This window comes from Phacochoerus africanus, chromosome 11, assembly GCF_016906955.1.
Source record: "Phacochoerus africanus isolate WHEZ1 chromosome 11, ROS_Pafr_v1, whole genome shotgun sequence".
In the NCBI taxonomy this organism is placed as follows: Eukaryota; Metazoa; Chordata; class Mammalia; order Artiodactyla; family Suidae; genus Phacochoerus; species Phacochoerus africanus.
Genome location: NC_062554.1, coordinates 92557730 through 92577572, shown reverse-complemented (window position 1 = coordinate 92577572; position 19843 = coordinate 92557730). Strand labels below are relative to the sequence as shown.

General features: G+C 43.7%; 1 protein-coding gene across 2 annotated transcripts in view; it reads right to left on the bottom strand.

Annotated features, from left to right (window-relative positions):
* Positions 1-3437: 3437 nt before the first annotated feature.
* The window catches only part of LOC125111160 (ATP-dependent translocase ABCB1), a 92590-nt gene continuing 76184 nt past the window's right edge, over positions 3438-19843 (bottom strand). Inside the window, exons 24-28 of one of the 2 annotated variants that reach the window (XM_047752999.1) lie at positions 17193-17349; positions 16024-16221; positions 8420-8626; positions 4787-4933; positions 3438-4003 (exon numbers count right to left, since the gene is read on the bottom strand). In XM_047752999.1, coding sequence (XP_047608955.1) covers positions 3782-4003; positions 4787-4933; positions 8420-8626; positions 16024-16221; positions 17193-17349 — 931 coding nt within the window. In that variant the 3' untranslated portion in view covers positions 3438-3781. The remainder of the gene's footprint in view (positions 4004-4786; positions 4934-8419; positions 8627-16023; positions 16222-17192; positions 17350-19843) is intronic. The other variant, XM_047753000.1, reaches the window with a different exon arrangement.

Sequence of the window (19843 nt, the reverse complement as noted above, 5' to 3'; positions counted from 1 at the left end):
CTTCCAGAACACTAATAATTCACAAATTGGTTCTTTGGACCAATAAATCACGTGACCTTTCTTCACTCTTTTTTATTCTCTCTTCTTTGTTCAATTACCTTGCCTGGGTAATTTCAAAGTTCTTGTCTTCTGTTTTCTGATTGACCTGTTCTGCTACTGAGGTTATTTATTTTTCATCTAATTCACTGCATTCTTCAGCTTCAGAATTTAGTTCTTTTTAATATTTTCTATCCCTGTTAAATTTCTCATTTTGTTTGTGTATTGTTTTTCTGATTTTGTTGAATTGTATTTCTGTGTCTGCTTGCTCATAACTCATTGAGTTTCTTCTTCTTCTTTTTTTTTTTTGGGCCCACACCTGCGGCATGTGGAAGTTCTCAGGCTAGGGGTTAAATCAGAGCTACAACTGCTGGCCTACACCACAGCCACAGCAACACAGGATCTGAGCTGCATCTGTGACATACACCACAGCTCACAGCAGCAACACCAGATCCTTAACCCACTGAGCAAGGCCAGGGATTGAACCCGCAACTTCATGGTTCCTAGTCGGATTCATTTCCACTGTGCCATAATGGGAATTCCTCATTGAATTTTTTATTTTTTATTTTTTATTTTTTTGTCTTTTGGCCATTTCTTGGACTGCTCCAGCGGCATATGTAGGTTCCCAGGCTAGGGGTCGAATTAGAGCTGTTGCCGCTGGCCTACGCCAGAGCCATAGCAACGTGGGATCCGAGCTGCATCCACATCCTACACCACAGCTCACGGCAATGCTGGATCCTTAACCCACTGAGCAAGGCCAGGGATCTAACCCACAGCCTCATGGTTCCTAGTTGGATTTGTTAACCACTGAGCCACGATGGGAATTCCATCACTGAATTTTTTTAAAACAGTATTTTTGAGATCTTTATCAGGTAAATCACAGATGTTCATGTCTTGGGTTGGTTTCTGGAAGATTGTGACCCTCTGGTGGTGTTATGTTTTCTTGATTTTTCATGTTCCTTGAAGTTCTGTATTGCTGTCTTTATTAAGTGACTTCAAGAGAAACTATCTGCCATCAGCTCTGCTAGTGATTCCAAGGCTTTCTCAGACCTTCTCTGGGTACAAGTGATCCACACCTCCTGCTCCCTCTCGTGGCAGAATTCCTTTTTTTTTTTTTTCTTTTTTTTCGTCTTTTTAGGGCTGCACCCTCAGCATATGGAAGTTTCCAGGCTAGGGGTCAAATCGGAGCTGCAGCCGATGGCCTACACCACAGCAACACCAGATCCAAGCCTCGTCTGTGACTTCCACCACAGCTCACGGCAATGCTGGATCCTTAACCCACTGAGCGAGGCCAGAGATCAAACCTGCAACCTCATGGATGATAGATTCGTTTCTGCTGAACCACGACGGGAACTCCCAATCTTTTTCAGGTAAATCACCACTTTTTGGTGGTGTCATGTTTCCTTAATTTTTCACGTTCCTTGAAGTTTTCCATTGCTGTCTTCCCTTCTGAAGTCACCCCTTCCCATCTTTACTAACTAGCTTTAGGACAGAAGTATCTGCCATCAGCTCTGCTAGTGATTCCAAGGCTTTCTCAGACCTTCTCTGGATACAGGTGATCCACACCTCCTGCTCCCTCTTGTGGTAGAATTCTTAAGCTTATATGCCTTCTCTTGATCCTGCAATGCATTAGGAGGTATTGGCTTTTGTCAAAGGTGGTGATAAAGCTCAAGGTCATGGTCTCTCCCTGGCCCATGGATTCAGACCAGCCTTCTGTTTGTGCTCATTAGCCATCTTCCAGATCTTGATCTTGCCACTGCTACTGGGAGTACACACAGAGCTGGCCTCAGGGGAGGGGATGTGTGGGAATGAGGCATACTGAGCATTGGGAATGCCCATGGGCCAGCTGGAGGGATCTGCAGGTGAGGCATTCCCAGAAGCTTGAGGGCAAGCTTCTTGAATGTAGTTAGAAGAATCCGTGTCCCTTTATGCCCTCACTGAGAGCTATCTGCCATTCTCCATCTCTTCCTGCCTCCCAGTCGTGTAGCTCATATTCAATACTGTGGATGGGGAGAGAAATGAGCTTCTTTGGCAGCCTCCCACACAGATAGGGAAGCCAGGTGTCAGTCACAAGCTCTCACTTCCCCAGAGAGCAATCATGGGATGAGATCTCTCTTGGCCCTAAGCTGTGTCACCTTGGGGGAAGGATGGAGTATCTCAGGTCAAGCTGTTCCTCACACCCTCCCAATGCATCCAAACTTGTAGTTTTTTTTGCTCCAAAGGTATCCTGGAACTTTTCTTCTGGAAACCTGGACTTGTACAAAGACTCTCTCGTCTGTAGGGGATTTTCTGTGATAATGTTTTCCTGGGGTTCCTGGACCAAGGCCAAGAGGGCGGGAGCCAGTTCACAATCCGCTATAGGGTCTACAGCCAGGTCTAAGATCAGTATCCCAACTAGTCGATGGAACCACAGGGAAGCAAAACTCTTCTCAGGTTCCTTGGCAAGTGGTGCTGGGTCCCCCAGCTCCCTGAAAGGCTCCTTTGTCTATGGCTGCAATTCCACATTACAGTTGTTGAGGGGAAGAGGAGGGTTGCCTTATTCTGCCATGAGGGTGATGTTACTCCTCAAGGGTTTGTTGCTTTTAATGTGTTTGAGAGGGTGTGTTTTCCTTCTTATGTTTCTTCTTTTGGAATTACTGGACCATGTGCTCTGTCTCTTTTTCCTTGGAGATGATGGTATTTTTTCCTTTTAAATTTCTTTATATATTAAGGATACCAGCTGTTAATAATAAATATAAAAAACACTGCTCCCAGTTTGTGACTTTCAATAATGTTTATATGCTTTTTAGCTTGTCTTTTTGTAGCCAGAGCATTATTTTTTGGTGCTATTTTCCCTTTTCATCATCATGTTTTCCTGATGATGTATTTAAACTTATGGCACATTTTAAACATCTGCCACCAGAGGGATCAACTTTGGAAGAGACCAATTTCTGGGGAAAGTGATTCATTACCAAAACATAAAAAGAACTATTGTATTTTTAAAAGCGCAAAAAAATATTAAAATCTGGTAAGGGCCCTTTATAAGATCAATGCAAAATATTCCATGTACACCAGGGTATACACTTCGTAACTGTACATCCTCTGCCCCTAAAATCTTGAATTAATTTATGAGGATGGTTTGAGAGCCAGCACAATGTGAAATGGAAGAATCAGCAGGAACAGGTCCAGAAGAATGAAACCAGACATATTTGTAGGACCTAATATGAAAAGACATTTATAATATCATTATTATACTGGTTAACCATTCACACAAAAATTAATGGGAGTTTTTAAAGAAGTCTTTTTTTTAAGTGCAAAAATGATATTCAATAATCCAACTGGGAGAAGATATATTTACAGGCATTTTAGACAAGATGACTCAAGTCATATAAAAGTTTAGTTTTATTATGGGTACTTTATGCAAACATTCAGTACTTTTTGCTACTTTTAATCTTTTAGCAAGTAGTCAGTTACAGTGTGAATAAGAAAATATAAATAAAAATTATAAACTTTATTAACAAATCTACTTTGAATTATTCTATTAATTTTATAATGCAATTAAAGCCATTATGTTACTCCACTTGATGATATTTATTTCTTTTCCTTCAATTATAAAGTCTCTGAAGAATCTGAACTTGGTGGAATGATCTTCAATGGTAGCAGGAAATGTTAAACAAGTAACTCACAGAAAGTTTTTCCAATTCACTTTTAAAATTTTGATTAAATGCCCAGATTTTAACACAAATATTAGACAACATATAACAATTCACATGGTCACAGTTGATGAGCGCTTTGCTCCAGCCTGGACGCTGACCATGGAGAAATAGATGCCTTTCTGTGCCAGCAGTTGCTGGTGTGTGCCATGCTCCCGGACTTTACCATTCTGAATCACCACGATCAAGTCTGCATTCTGGATGGTGGACAGGCGGTGAGCGATCACGATGCAGGTGCGGCCTTCTCTGGCTTTGTCCAGGGCTTCTTGGACAACCTGTTCAGTTATCACATGAATTGACTCTGATCATAATAGTACTCTCCCTTTAAATCCTTCTCCATCACAATCCTCACAATTCATTTCTGCAACAGTAAGTGCTTCTTTAACAGTAGTGTCAGTGGGTATGGATAGATTCTACAAAGCAAGGGTTCTGTCATTTCAGAATACCGAATTCTTGTTTGGATTAGTTCTCCAGCAGGAGTTATTTCTTCTCAAAGTTATGACAGTAAATACAGCCCATCCAGTCATTTAAAGGCATCTAGCAGTATGCTGGCCATGCAGCCTCCTTCAGGTCTATCCAAGAGGACTGAGCATAGGCCAAACACAGTTTCCCTGAATTTTGATATTTTGAAGATTAAAAAAAAATTCAGAATGAGTTTGTCTTTCAGATACCAGACTACTCAACTTTTTCTCAGATTGAAAGCGATTGATAATATTTACCTTAAGGTAGAGTCAGCTTATAACACTGCACTGGGCTTCTACTTCTTTATATAGTGACTCAGGAGGCGCTACCACTGGAAATGAGACTGTGCCTCCTGAATGCAGCTTCTTAGGTCACCACAAAGTGATCCAGGGCTGTTTTTTGGAGCCCAAGTGCCATTAGACTAATCTGCCTTGCTTCATCACAGTTCTCTTGAAGGACGGCTACACAAAGTGTTGAGCTTCCCCCCAAAGCAATAATCAACACATCTGGCTGAATTCTGTTCTCTACTGTGGAAGACAGAAGCATACATTTTAAGAACAAATTCAAGTAGGAAAGTGTCCAATTCAAATGCTTACCTTTTCACTTTCTGTATCCAGAGCAGATGTAGCTTCATCCAGAAGCAAAATACGAGGCCGTCTGACAAGGGCACGAGCTATTGCAATGCGCTGTTTCTGGCCCCCAGAGAGCTGCGTTCCTTTGTCTCCCACTCTGGTGTTATATTTCTGTAAAGAGGGTTTAGTTATTATGAAAAGTAGAACTGGTGAAGTTCTAACCACTTCCATGTACACAAAAAAGTTTAGGTTCAAAAGCTAAGAATGAGTCCATAGACAGTTAAACAATAAAAACAAAGCTCTAAATGGCAGAATTGACCTCTCTTCTTGAACACAGACATTTGGGTCTTAAAAGTTACATTTTAGTGTAAACAAGGCAACATTTTTTATGATGAGGACACTGTTGCAATGCTAGTCTCTTCCAACCTTCTGTTTGTATTACATTTGGGAAAAAGATTGGTAGGACGAAGGAAATTTGATTTTAACAGTAAAATAATGGAAGATCATTTTATTTATAACCAGCAGGTGACGCTCTTTGCATTATTTTAAAGTGAGGAAGGGAAGCAATTCTTGGGATGCTAAATAACGTTTTGATGTTAGGTTTTTGTTTTTTTTGTTTTTTTGGTTTTTTTTGTCTTTTTTGTTGTTGTTGTTGTTGCTATTTCTTGGGCCGCCCCCGCAGCATATGGAGGTTCCCAGGCTAGGGGTTGAATCGGAGCTGTTGCCGCCGGCCTACGACAGAGCCACAGCAACGCGGGATCCGAGCCGTGTCTGCAACCTACACCACAGCTCATGGCAACGCCGGATCGTTAACCCACTGAGCAAGGGCAGGGACCGAACCCGCAACCTCATGGTTCCTAGTCGGATTCGTTAACCACTGCGCCACGACGGGAACTCCTGATGTTAGTTTTAATAAAACTACTTCCAAAGCTTGGAAATCTTAATGGATGCTAAGGAATTCTGTTTTGATATGTAACTTGAAAAGCTGAAATCTCCTGATTTATTTTTGTTTATAGCCTTCCCCTGAACTCTATTTTCACATAGTGTTTCCCACAGTAGATAAGTGTTACTAAGTATTCAACATACTGATGAGGACAGGAGTTAACAAGGTTAAATAGGGGAAAGCAGAAATGGGAAGTATAACCTAGAAACCAATACTATTTTCTAATTTTCAGATCCTTGTCAGGCTGCAATTTTAAAAACTGTGGGCTCTGATTCTGACATCCAGAGTTTGACTTTTTTTTCTTTCTTATTTTTATTTTTTGTTTTATTTTTTTGTCTTTTTAGGGCCACACTTGGGGCATATGGAAGTTTCCAGGCTAGTGGGGGAATTGGAGCTGCAGCTGTGGCCTAGACCACGGCCACCAGATCTGAGCTGAGTCTGCAACCTCTGTCGCAGCTCATGGCAACACCAGATCTTTAACCCACTGAGTGAGGTCAGGGATCGAACCTGCATCTTCATGGACACTATGTTGGGTTTTTAACTCACTGAGCGACAATAGGAATTCCTAGAGTTTGACTTTAGAATACATGTTCTACGTAGGGTTGCCTATTTCTTCTTTTTCTCTCTCTCTTTTTTTTTTTTTCCTTTTTCTGGCCACGCCATGGCATATGGAGTTCCCAGGCCAGGGAACAAATATGAGCCAAAGCTGAGACCTATGCCACAGCTGCGGCAATGCTGGATCCTTAACCAGTGCTCAGGGTCATGGATGGATCCAAGAACTCTGCATAACAGAAACTCCAATTTACTTGGTATTTGTGGCAACCCTAGTTCTATAGCACTCAGCACAGAGGTCTCCACCTACAGATGGAAGGAAGGAGCCCCAGGGGAGGTGCCAGCATAAGCCTGGGATAGGCCTGCCCCAGCACTGCAGCTGCCAGGGAGCACCAAAGCATGTCCTATGCACGTGCAGGGGCTGCCAGGCTGCACTGCTACCATATGGATCCTCGTGAGGCAGGTAAAGGCAGGGCTGTAATCCTGAGAGGAGGCAACTAGACCAGCCCCTGCAGCGGGATGTAAATCCTAGTACAAACCACTCCAGGGAAGAAATGGGCCCTGAGACAGAAAATAGGACTTCAAGGATTTTGCCTTCCCTTTCCATGCCTAGACACTGAGGAAATGAATCACGGTGTCTACAGTGGTGCTGTGTGACAGAGCCCAGAGAGCTGGGGTCCTGTGGTAGACTAACACAAGGTGTATATCTAAGCTAGATAACACTTACTCTCTATTTATCTGTGTTAACCCCTAGTCCAGTGGTTCTCAGACTTCACTTGCATCAGCATCAGGCAGGCTACTAAAACACAGATTGCCAAGAGTTCCCTGGTAGCTGAATGCATTAAGGATCCAGCATGGTCACTGCTATGGCTTGGATCACTGCTGTGGCACAGGTTCAGTCCCTGGCCCAGGAAATTGTGCATGCCATGGGCACAGCCAAATAATAAATAAATAAAACACTGATTGCTAGACCCCTACCTTCAAGTTTCTGATCAGCAGGTGTGGGATAGGGCCTGGAAATCTGCATTCTCACAGGTTCCCAGGTGATGCCGATGTGCTGATCAGCACCCAGACTTTGGGAACACTGACTTCGTCATTAGTAAAGGGGATTAAAGTTATACGCTTTAAATGTCCCATCCTGGGAAGGGCCAGTTATTCACAGTCGGACTAGATGGTTAAAGGAGGGGAGGTGACAAAGCCTCTTCTTGGGGCCTGTGATGGGGTGACATCAGTTATCCAAACAAGAGCCTCTAGAAAAGCACATCTTGGGAGAGGGATGTGGCCATAACGCACTGCCATCCTTCACTTCTCTGCTGGTTTGAGGCTTCTGAGTTTTATTTTTTAGAGGGCTCTTCCTTAGAGTAGAGAACATAACTAGTGATACTGGGGGCAGGGTGAATAAGTGAGGGCTACATGCACTTCAGAAACGCAGTTTCTATGAGGAGTTTCCTGGGGGCCCAGCAGGTTAAGGGATCTGTCGTTGCCACTGCTGTGCTGCAGGTTTGATCCCTGGCCCAGGAACTTCCACATGCCACAGGCATGGGGAAAAAAAATTGGACCTATAGACTCATGAGAGTGGGAAAGTTCCCATTTATCTAACTTCCAAGAAGGAATTCAGAGGGCATCTGTGGGACCAAAGCCCAGGGAAGGTTTCACTGATCCACCCCAAAAGCAGAGCTTGGGGCCCATGAAATGTGTAAGAGGGCAAGAGATGACACAACACCACAGTCACTCCAATGGCTCAGCCGTACTCAGAGAGCCTTCCTTCTGGCATGGGTCCTGTTCCCTGGCCTGAGCCACAGAGGGAAGCTGAGGCTGGGGGGAGTTGCAAGGAGACAGAGGGAAGGAAGGAAGGCTGGCAGAGCGGTGGGGAGGGAGGGCCACCCCTGCTTCTGTGGGCCCCACACTCAGCCTGGGAGGGAAAGGCCTCCCACACGTATGGACTGACATGGGTCAGGCTGCTCCCAGGGAGAGTCAGTCGGTGAGCAGGTACATCGAGTGACATCGAGTGGGGGCAGGAAGTGTGGCCAGATGCCCGTGTACAGCTGGGTGTGGGTTCTGGTTGCCCATTTCTCTTCACCATTGGGAACCAACCCATGAGAGTCAGCCCAGTGGCGAGGCTGCCACAGGCTCCTAAGCACCTCATTTGCAGAGAGACTTACATCAGGCAGTGTCTCGATGAAGGGGTGGATGTTGGCCTCCTTGGCCGCCTGCACGATCTCCTCCTGGGACACGACCCGGCTGTTGTCCCCATAGGCAATATTCTCAGCAATGCTGCAGTCAAACAGGATGGGCTCCTGGGACACGATGCCCATGTGTGCTCGGAGCCACTGGACGTTCAGTTCTTTAATCTCCTTGCCGTCAATTAGCTGAAATCAAGCATTCGCAGAGCCACTTCAGGACCAGCACATTCAGAGTTCAGCAAAATTAATATTACTATTCCATACATTAAAATTGCCAAGTGAGGAGCTCCCTTTGTGGATCAGTGGGTTAAGGACCCAAGGTTGTCTCTGTGAGGATGCGGGATTGATGCCTGGCCTCGCTCAGTGGGTTAAGGATCCAGAGTCGCCACATGCTGCAGGGTAGGTCATAGAGCTCGAATCAAGTGTTGCCATGGCTGTGGCATAGGCCAGAAGCTGTAGCTCCAACTTGACCCCTGGTCTGAGAACTTCCATACGCTACAGGTATGGCAGTAAAAAAGAAAAAAAAAATTTAAATGATTACAAGACATTTTGTTGTTGTTTTTAGCTGGGATTGTCAAGATTAATTGAATAAGGACTTAATTATAGGCTTTGAGGAACTGTCGCATTTCTTCTGGGTTTGCTGTTGTTATTATTGTTTGTGGGGTTTTTTTTTGGCTGTGCCTGAAACATGCAGAAGTTCCTGGGCCAGGGACTGAGCTTGCACCAGTGCTGTGAAAACGAGCCACACCAATAACAATGTCAGATCCTAAACCTCGAGGCCACCAGGAAATTCCCGTGTTTCGTCTGTTTTAACCCTGGTTGCTGACATAGGCCTGTGGTAGGCGTAATAATGATCCCCCTCACCTCAGATATCCATGTTCTAACCCATGAAACCTGTGAATGTTGTCCATGTAGCAAGAGGGAATTAAGGTCTACAGTTACTCAGCTGCTGACTTCAAAATAAGGATCCAAGTAGACTCAACATAACCATAAGGGTCCTTAACTCCAGAAGAGGGGGCAGAAATGTGTATATGGCAGTGGTACAATATGAAAAAGACTTACGAACATTGCTGGTGTTGAAGATGGAGGGAGGGGCCACACGCTATGAGATGTGAGAGCAAATCCTCCCCTCGAGCCTCTGGAAAGATCTCAGCCCTGCTGACACCTTGACTTTCGCTAACAGAGATCTACTCTAGCTATCTGACCTCCAGAACTTATTATGTTCTTTTACTCCACTGAAGTTACTGCAGCCACAGGAAGCTAATAAAAATGCATTCTATTTCCTGGGTGTAGCCCCGCATCTTGATCCTTATGTATTACTCTTGCACAGGAAAAGTGGCCATGACTACACACTGGAAATAACTAACTGCTATGACCACATACTAGGTTTGCAGGTCATGCTTCTGATCTGACCTGTTAGGATCAGGTTTTTGAGGAATGGAATGCAGCCGTTTAATGAAACAGAAGTGAGTGTGGAAGGGTGGCAGCAATATCATTAAAGGGGTGTTCACCCTAGGAAGGTGAATTAATTCCTCTTAGTTTCCCTGTGGGTAAAATGGGAATGATGATAATTCCTAAACCCACAGAATGGAGGATTAAAGGAAATCATGTATGGACCCCGCTTAGCACAGTGCTGGGCACAGAGCATGTAAAGGACAGTCAGCAGTTTGGAACTGTGTGTGTGTGTGTGTGTGTGTGTGTGTGTGATGTACTTGGAACTACAGCATATAGACAGATGCCTCGGTGGATGAAAGGATGGGGAAATGTATAATCCTGAGGCAAAGGAGTAGGAGGGAGAGGCTGCCCTCACTCTAGTGACCTGACACCCCAGATTATCCTGCAAAAGCCTGGGGAGTGCCTCTTACAGCCTTGCAGATAAAAATCCTCATCTATGATGCAGATGAGTTTGCCCCTAAGATCTGCTCTGCAAGAGATCCCTGGCACAAGTGAGAGAACTGTTCATCCCCAGTGCAGAAGAAATCAGTGACTCCGCTTTGAGCTTTTCTAGTAGTGGTGATGAGGATATTCGGAACTACATATATCTTTTGAATCCCATGTGCCTGGCTGGATGCCTCTCGGAGACGGCTGGCCAGGAGTAGGGTACGAATTGCTGCGAGAAGTATAGCTTCTGTTTGAGAAGCTGGCAGGTGCAAGGATGGATGGAAAACACAGCCATGACCTTATTAGTACCAAGCCCAGGTGCCATGGAGACCCTTCCATCATCTACGCTCCTCCCAGTGTTAAGTGAAGGTGAAAAGTAGAGGGTGAAGAGACGCAGAAAAACTATACAAGGTTGTAGCAAAACGGCAGGTCTTGTTAGATGGAACACTGTGCTTGAAAATCAAAATCTGAGGAAAGAAAGTGCAGTTCAAAAAAAATTATTTTTTTCCCATGCTTACTCCCCTGGGAGAAGAATAGGCACTGTCTAATGTAATCAGACAAATGTGACTGGGCTCAGCAAGTTTTAATGGGTTTCTCCATCACACTGAATACAGTGAGACTCCTGGACCTCCTTATGCCCACACCATGCACAGCAATTGCAAACACTTTAAAACCCCTATTCCTGAGGGAAAAGTTGTTTAGGAGCCCGATGAAGTCAGAGAGCTTCTGTGGCTGAGGAATGGGTGATGGGTCTGAGGGAGGACCAAGGAACTCTCAGTGAATACTCCTCAAAAGATACTTGTTTCAGTAAAGATGTAAGGGAAAGTAACCTGTGGGCTGTAGCAATGAAAGGCCAAATTAAAATGGTGAACAGTAACAACAACAAAACGATGAGCTGCCTCTGTTTACGCAGTTAAATCTACTGCCTGCTTTCAATAATGCAAACGATCAAATGTTAAGTATGCATTAGGCTGCTACTTACTTTGAAATAACCCATAGATATAATATCGAGCATTGATGAGTTGCCACTGTGGCGCAATGGGATCGTCAGTGTCTCTGGATCGCAGGTTTGATTCCTAGACCGGCACAGTTACGTTAAGGATCTGACATTGCCTCAGCTGAGGTGAAGGTTAAACCTACGGCTTGGATCTGATCCCTGGCCCGGGAACTCCACATGCCATGCAATGGCCATAAAAGGAAAAATAAAAAAAATCAGCACTGACTATAATCTAGGTCCTGTGATAAGTATGCTTCATGCACTCTCTTATTTAATCTTCACAACAAACACCTGTGAGGCAGGTGTGGTTTTTAGTCCCCATTTTATAGATGAGGACATGAGCAGAGTTAAGTCACTTGCATAAGGTCACATTTAGTTACTGAGGGAGTTCAGATCAGATCCATGTGCCACAGGTTGGGTTTTGGCAACACGAGCATCTCAGAATTGAAAGATATTTTCTGTCTTGCCTCAAAAGAGGAAAGCTCCCATCTTAGCCCAGGCACCCAGTGGGTAATACCCACACACCAGGCTTCTAACTGCACCCTCTACAGAAAGGACTCTGGCAGTGGTAGGTAGGGTGGGCTGGCAAGGGGAGAAAAGAAAGGTCAGGGGAACCTCAACCAGAGGGTGTCTCAGCCAAGTTAATGAACTTAAGCTTCAGTGACCCTCAATTGCAGGTAAATGCTGGGAACTGAACAGTGTTCTGGGTGGAAGGGAGGCTGGGCTGCAGTCAGAAAACTCTTGGGTAAGCATTTATGAGGTACCAGATTCCTTAGGGCTTCAATATTTTGTTGTGATTTTTTTTTTCCTTTTAAGTAAATCTTCACTTTCATAACTAATTTTTTATTCTTAACTTTGTATTCTTTTAAGTAGTGTCCCAGAAAGTGTATAGCCTTTGGGCCCACACAGCTTGGCATCTCCACTCTGAACAATTTTGTAGCTCCAAGACTCTTTACAGTTTGATCTAAACATTTCGAACTTGCCAGTTCAGTGGTTCTCAAACCATGGCTGGCTCGAGAATTACCTGGGAAAATTATGAAAATGAAAAGGCTAGGCCCTAACCTTCTCGAATAAGCCAGGGTGGCTGTGGGCTTTAGTAACTCTCTGAGTCATTCTGATGCACATGGTTTGAGAACCATGGCTTAAGTTAGTATTTCTCAGAGTGTGATTCGAGGCTCACTGATGGTCATGAGGATTTCCTGACCTCAGGGTCAAGTCCCTGCTTCAGCTCTTATGATCAAATACTGCTCAAATCCACAGACTCATTTTTTTTGTGGCAATAAGAACTCATCACTGGTAATCTACTAACAGGGTTAAGGGTCGTTAATTGATGTTCATAAACAAAACTTGTCCCATTTACTAGTGTTTATTGAGGACACTTCCACTTAGAAGCCTGGCTGCTACGCAGCAGTTGCCAGTATTTCAAAGCTCTGGTGCAAATGCAGAGGAGTGAATCACCGGATTCCTGCAACGGTTGAGGATGTTTTGTTTTCAGGGCATGGCCAGCGTGGTCTTGAGATAGTTACTGCCCTAAGTACTCAGCATTCATTTCCACATTCTCCCATGTCTGCCTTTCAGGTATCAAAGGACTGGAACACTAAAAAATTATCTCCCAGACCCCCTTCTGGTTCTGGAATAACTAAGGTTCTACCAGTGAGATGCACTGTGCAAAATCTGGGAGACAGAAGCTGTGGTTAGCCAATACACGTGTTTCAGCAGATGGGAGTTGTTGCATCAGCCAGATTCTGGCCCTGTGCTTTCAGATTTGGAGCAGCTGTGACAATGGGATAATTTCTTACAACTTTCTGGCCACAGGATCCCAGCTGCAGCGCTGGAGTGAATGTCTAGGAGCACTTTTCCTTTTTACTTCCCCTCTGATTTAGTAGGTACCTAATTCCCCTTATTAAACAGGTATCTGTATGAAGTACCCAGAGCAGTTTCTCCTTCCTACGGTGAACCATAATTGAGAAGTTTCACGATTTTAGGTCCATTGTGCCTCCTTGTGTTTTTATACATGGAGAATACCCATTAATTCCTTTGCTTTCTTCTTGTCTAATTATTGTACTCTTTGCCATTATTATTGTTTTCAACTCCAAAACTTTGATATAACCCAGGTTTTTTTCCACTAACCTGACTATGAGTGCAGGGGGCAGGGGTGAAGGCAGGTAATTTTTTTGTCTTTCCTATGTGGGTTATAATCAAAAAAGTTTGAGAACTGCTACTCTAATTAAATCTGCTATTTCATCCAAATAGGCCTTATGCTGCATTGGAAAAAAAAAAAAAATCACTCATCAGCTGCAGCCGGCCTTCTCTCTTTCATCAAACAATGTCTTGACTGCTCACCTTATACCCTTAAGAACCAACATTAGGTCTGTCTGTTTTAATATAACTTATGGAAGGCTATGTCCCCTCTCTTCAGTTAAAATTTTGAGGGAAGACTCCAGCTTCTAAAACTCATTAGAACTCAACATTTAAAACACTGTTTGAGAGTTCCCATTGTGACTCAGCAGGTTATAAACCCAACTAGGTATCCATGAGGATGCTGGTTCTATCCCTGGCCTCACTCAGTGGGTTAAGGATGCAGGTTGCCATAAGCTGTGGTGTAGGTCACAGACAAGGCTTAGATGCTGCATTGCTGTGCCTGTGCTGTAGGCCAGCAGCTGTAGCTCTGATTTGAACCCTAGCCTGGGAATTTCCATTTACCATAGGTGCAGCCCTAAAAAGAAAGAAAGAAAAAAAACTGTTTAATAAATGACTGTTAAGGAATTCCCCAGGGGCACAGTGGGTTAAGGATCCAGCATTATCATTGCTGTAACATGGGTTCAATCCCTGGCCCAGGAACTTCTGCATGCTGTGAGTGCTGACAAAAAAGGGAAAAAAAAAAATGTTTCTTAAGGACCATGATCAGTGTCTGAGAGCTAACATTTCCTCCTCTGACTGCTTCATTTGTCAGCAAGGTCTTTACCGAGGGTTCTTTATCCAAATTCTAACCACAAAAATGAAGCATAAAACCAGAATTCACAGAAAATATAAAGCAAGGTAATTAAAATAAGGAATGAAGGTAAAGAACAAAGCTAATGTAACAGTGAAAGAACGGACTGAGTGAAGGCATAACTGTCTTTGAATACAATACAAAATATTCACAATAACTGTGATTACTGTGGGGAAGCAAAAACAGCCTTGGAATACAGGTTGAAAATTCTATTTTCACCTCAATCATCAATGCATTAAGGACCCATGTGGAGCTGGTGGGCATCAATCCTACTGTACAAAGCAGGTGTCCATTCTGGTTGGGCAGGGCCCATGCCATTCCAGTGGTTGAATATTTTGAATATCACTTCTGAGTACAACCCTTAACTCAATGCTGACATAATGAAAATATTTGGCTCTAAATTCTATTCCTTCCCAATTTGATTCCTGGAGTTCCCACCATGGCTGAGCTGTAATGAACCTGACTAGTATCCATGAGAACACGGATTTGACCCCTGGCCTTGCTCAGTGCATTAAGGACCCAGCATTGCCATGAGCTGTGGTACAGGTGGCAGACGCAGCTCAGATCCTATGTTGCTATGGCTGTGGCACAGGCTGGTGGCTACAGCTCCAATTTAATCCTTAGCCTGGGAACTTCCATATGAAGCAAGTGTATCCCTAAAAAACCAAAAACGAAACAACAACAAAACCCAATTTGATTCTCTTCCTAGTCTCCATTAAAATTTCACTACTCCCTTCAAGACTCCTATTTCATTCCTAGTACCTAAGCCAATCCATGGCAGGCACTCACTGAAGGTTTACTGAACGCTTCAAAAATTAATTTGACCCTTCACTTATACTTCAAGAAAAAAAGAGAATCTCTCCATGTTCTTTATCTGCTTCCCAAAGGTGTCGATCTCACTTATTTTTCCTTAGAAAATATTTCACTGTTGGCTCTCCATCAGTGGTTTTATCTTATCCTCAACCATAAAAATGTGTGAGATCCCCCATCTGCAAAATTTTCCCTGGGCTCTGCCTCTTCATTCTTATTTTGCTTTGATTTTTTTTTTTTTAACCACGATTATGGCTTGTGGAAATTCTTGGGCCAGAAACTGAACCAACTTGAGCCACTACAGTGACAATGCTGGATCCTTACTTAACCTGCTGCACCACCAGGGAACTCCTCCTTTGATTTTCTCATTTAGTCTCCATTTCCCCTGCTAACCACACCTCTGCCACTCTCAACTGTTTTCTACCACCACCACTTCACTGAGAAAAATTGAAGAGGTCAGAAAGCAGCCCATTAACTGCCAACTCCTACCATGTCTTTTCAGCATTCATCTCACCCCATCTCTCCATGGCACTTGCCATTGCTGACCATGTTCTTGCTGAAACCCTTCCCATCCCTGGCTCCCATCCTGTTTGTCTCTCTCTGTACCTCTCCTCTGTCTTTCTGGTGACTGATTTTTCCTGGATCTTCTCATGACAACTGAGACCCAATCAAGGGAAAGAGGTTAGGATGTAAAACAGCTGCTTGCAGAGCAGGGGAGAGGAGCAGTGTTGAGAGAAAGGCAGGAGAAATTGGCTGGGGCAGTGGACACAATGCAGAGACCAAAGCTAGGATATCAACCATTGCTGAAAGGTTTGCAAAACCAGGGCTTATCCATGAGAATTAAATACACCCAGGCCTATAGACAAAAAACTTGAAAAGAGCTGAAAAAGAAGGTGTTCTCACCACTTTTCCAGCCAAGGGGTCGTAGAACCGCTCCAGGAGCTGGACCACCGTGCTCTTCCCACAGCCGCTGCTGCCCACCAAGGCCAGGGTCTGGCCCTTCTTCACCTCCAGGCTCAGCCCCTGAAGCACTGGGATGTCTGGTCGAGTGGGGTAGTTGAACATGACTTCATTAAATGTCAGATTTCCTTCCACTGTATTCTAAAATCAGAATAGCAGTAATTTGGATTGCTGCAATCCTAAAAGCTCATTTTATAGCCAAACCTCTCTACTCCAGGTGTCGGAAGGTAGTGAACCTGTATTAAAATCAGGTTTCGTTTGTAACTACTCAAATGAATATAATACCTAAGATCTAAAAGGGTCAGTGTTTCTTTATTTTATTAAAGTACAGTTGATTTACAATGTGTTAATTTCTGCTGTACAGCAATGTGATTTAGTTATACACATATTCTTTTCCATGTTTTTTGACTATGATTTACTACAGGATATTGGATATAGTCCTCTGTGATATAAATAGCATCTTATTGTTTATCCATTCTATATATAATAGTTTGCCTCTGCTAATTAAAGGAACAGTGTTTCAATAGCATGTCTCTTTAACACAATACACATGTGATCACTCAAATCTGTTCTCCTCAGAGTTACCTACACATAAAACCTGACTAGGAGTTCCCGTTGTGGCACAGCGGAAATGGATCCGATTAGGAACCATGAGGTTGCGGGTTCGATTCCTGGCCTTGCTCAGTGGGTTAACGATCCAGCGTTGGTGTGACCTGTGGTGTAGGTTGCAGATGGATCCTGTGGCTTGGAGCTGGCGTTGCTGTGGCTGTGGCATAGGCCGGCAGCTGTAGCTCTGATTCGACCCCTAGCCTGGGAATCTCCATATACCTAGGGTATGGCATCAAAAAGCAAAAAGAAAAAAAATTAATTAAAAACCCAAAACACAGGATTTGTGTATAAAGTGGGCAGTATTTCTATATTCCTGTGGCTTTGTTACACAAAAGTACTAGATGTTACCATGTATTATCAGCATTTATTAAAATGAAGCCATGACCTAGAAAGTTTCATTTTATTACCAGCAAATTAAAAGCACAGATTTTATTAAACTTCCTCTTAAAATACTCTCATTCATCAGTTAGGAGCAGATCATATAATGAAAACATCAAACTGACCGGCTTTAAGCCCACGGTGCTGTAGCTGTCAATCTGAGGGGTCTTTTCAATGATCATGATGACATGGGCTGCCGACACTTTGGCTTTGGCGTAGTCAGGAGCAAATGAACTAACCTGTCCCACTGCCATGGCACCAAAGACAATAGCTGAGAAGACTCTGCACACAACAAAGTCAAAACATGCCAAGAGTTATGACTGCAATGCTAGAAAGTTGACACTTCTACAAGCAGAGACCATGGCCTCAAACAATCACGTTAATCAAAAAACAAGACAACGCAAGTAAAACACTTTTCCTTATAAATTCCTATCAGTGTGACAGACTGAATGGAAAACAGCTCCATGTTTCATCTCTGTGTCCTCACCTTCTTGCAGTGTGACTTTGTAGCTCCTCCATTTAAGAAGTGGAATTTGTTTTCCTACCCTTTGAATCTGGATTGATCTTGGAACTTGTTTTGGCCATTGGGATGTGGTGGAAGTGACCATTGCCAGGTCCAAGTCTATGACTCAAAGGACCTTGCATGCTTCTCTCTCTCTCTCTCACACACACACACACTCTCTCTCTCCCCCCCCCCCCCCCACACACCCACCTCTCCCTCTCCCCCCGTCTCTGATACTGGCTAGCATGCCAAAGGACAAGGCACAGACAGAAGAGTGTTGTGTGGCCCCAGCCAACTAGCTTGTGGCTTCCTGCACGCAGTGCAGCTGAGATTCACTGTGCCCAGCCCAGAGTAGCAGAACTGCCCGGATGCCCAACAGACTTAAAGGCATAAATAAATGTTTACTATCCTATGTCATTGGGCATTAGTGGCTGGTGGTTGTGCAGCAGTATTTGCCAACCAATAATGTGTATGGGTGGTTTTGCTGGAAATAAATCCGATTCTTAGAAAACCTATGAGCTGTACAGCAAACGGAGCTCTTCAAAGAACCCAGTATTGTGCTGCTCTCAAGAGGCATCAACATCCTTAATCTGTGACATGGGAATCCTGGCATCTCTAAGTTGGGAAGGACCTCACAGGACATCAAGTCTGGCTCTCACTCTTAGAGCCAGGGCACTTCCCCTAAGTTGTCTTCCATGCTTTGTTTTAGGAAATCTGACTGAGGCAATCTATTGTTAAAAAGTTCCTTTTCAAATAGAAGAAAAGTGTACATGCTTTTGCATAATACAGTCCGTCAAGTACTGGAATATTGTTTAAAAGGCCCTTTTGCATCTTTAATAACTCTTTTCACCCTCAACATCCTAGCTGCCCTTCTCTGGAGCATTTATCAAAATGCCTTTTTAAACAGTGAGCCTACAACTCATATAATATTGGGATTCTTCCCAGAATAATACTCTGAGTCCATCAGGTCCTCTCCTTTGGACTCTACGTCTGTGCTAATGGAGCACACAGTGTCTTTTTTTTTTTTTTTAATAGTTCTAAATAAATGACTTAGATGGTTACTCTCAGGCTTGTTATCATTTAGACCTGTGGGATTTTTTTTTTTAAACATATGGCTTGGAGTTCCTGCTGTGGCGCAACTGGATTGGTAGCATTTCTGCAGTGCCAGGATGCAGGTGTGATCTCCAGCCTGGCCCAGAGGATTAAAGGATCTGGCATAGGTCACAACTGTGGTTTGGATCTGATCCCTGGCCCAGGAACTTCCATATGCCATGGGACAGCCAAAAGTGAAAAAAAGTTATAATGATAATAATAAAATGGACTGCTCTTCAGCGAGGTATCCCCTATCCTTCACTTGGAAGATAGATTTTTCTGAATCTAAATGCCCAAGAGTTAGCAGCTTTCATCAATTGAATATCTTAACCTCGGAGCTGAGCAACAGATCAAATAATTATCTAATCAAAGTACCAATGCCAATGATACCGGCTTCTCATCTTTTGGTCAGTTATCAACAGCACCTGCATATCATTTGTCAGGAAGATGCTGAGTGGAAATTTTAAATTTTCTGTTGGGGGTCATCCTGAGAAAACTTTAATGGATATGTAAGTTGATGTATAAATAGGATGGAAACTTTATTTTTATTTTTTGGGCCACAGCTGTGACATATGGAAGTTCCCAGGCTAGGGGTTGAATCAGAGCTGCAGCTGCCAGCCTTCACCACAGCCACAGCAATGCCAGATCAGAGCCTCATCTGAGACCTACAACACAGTTCACAGCAGGCCAGATCCTTAAACTACTGAGCCTTAAACTACCCACATCCTCATGGATACTAGTTGGCTTCTTAACCCACTGAGCTACAACAGGAACTCCTAGGATGGAAACATTATAATAACATTATATCTCCAGGTTTAGATGACTCTGAATGTAAATGATTTAAATGTAAAACCATATTATCACTAACTGTGGTACGCTATCAAAGAGCAGTTCAGCCATCACCAAGTCTGGACACAGAAAAATTCCACACACTTTCACTACTGAACCACATATCTGAGTATTTCAGAAGTATAAGTAAGTCCAAGCCTGTCTTCTCCTGAGTGAGGTGCTGCATTCACAATGATGCAGCAGATCTCCTGCTCAGCTTTCCTTTGTCAGCATCTGAATTTCTCTGGCTCTTACCTTCTAACTGCTCTTCTCTTATCAAGGAAATCAAATTTATCCTGGATATTCCAGAGCCTTCAGAACTCAGCCCTCCACACCTGTTCTTTAGGTGCCCTG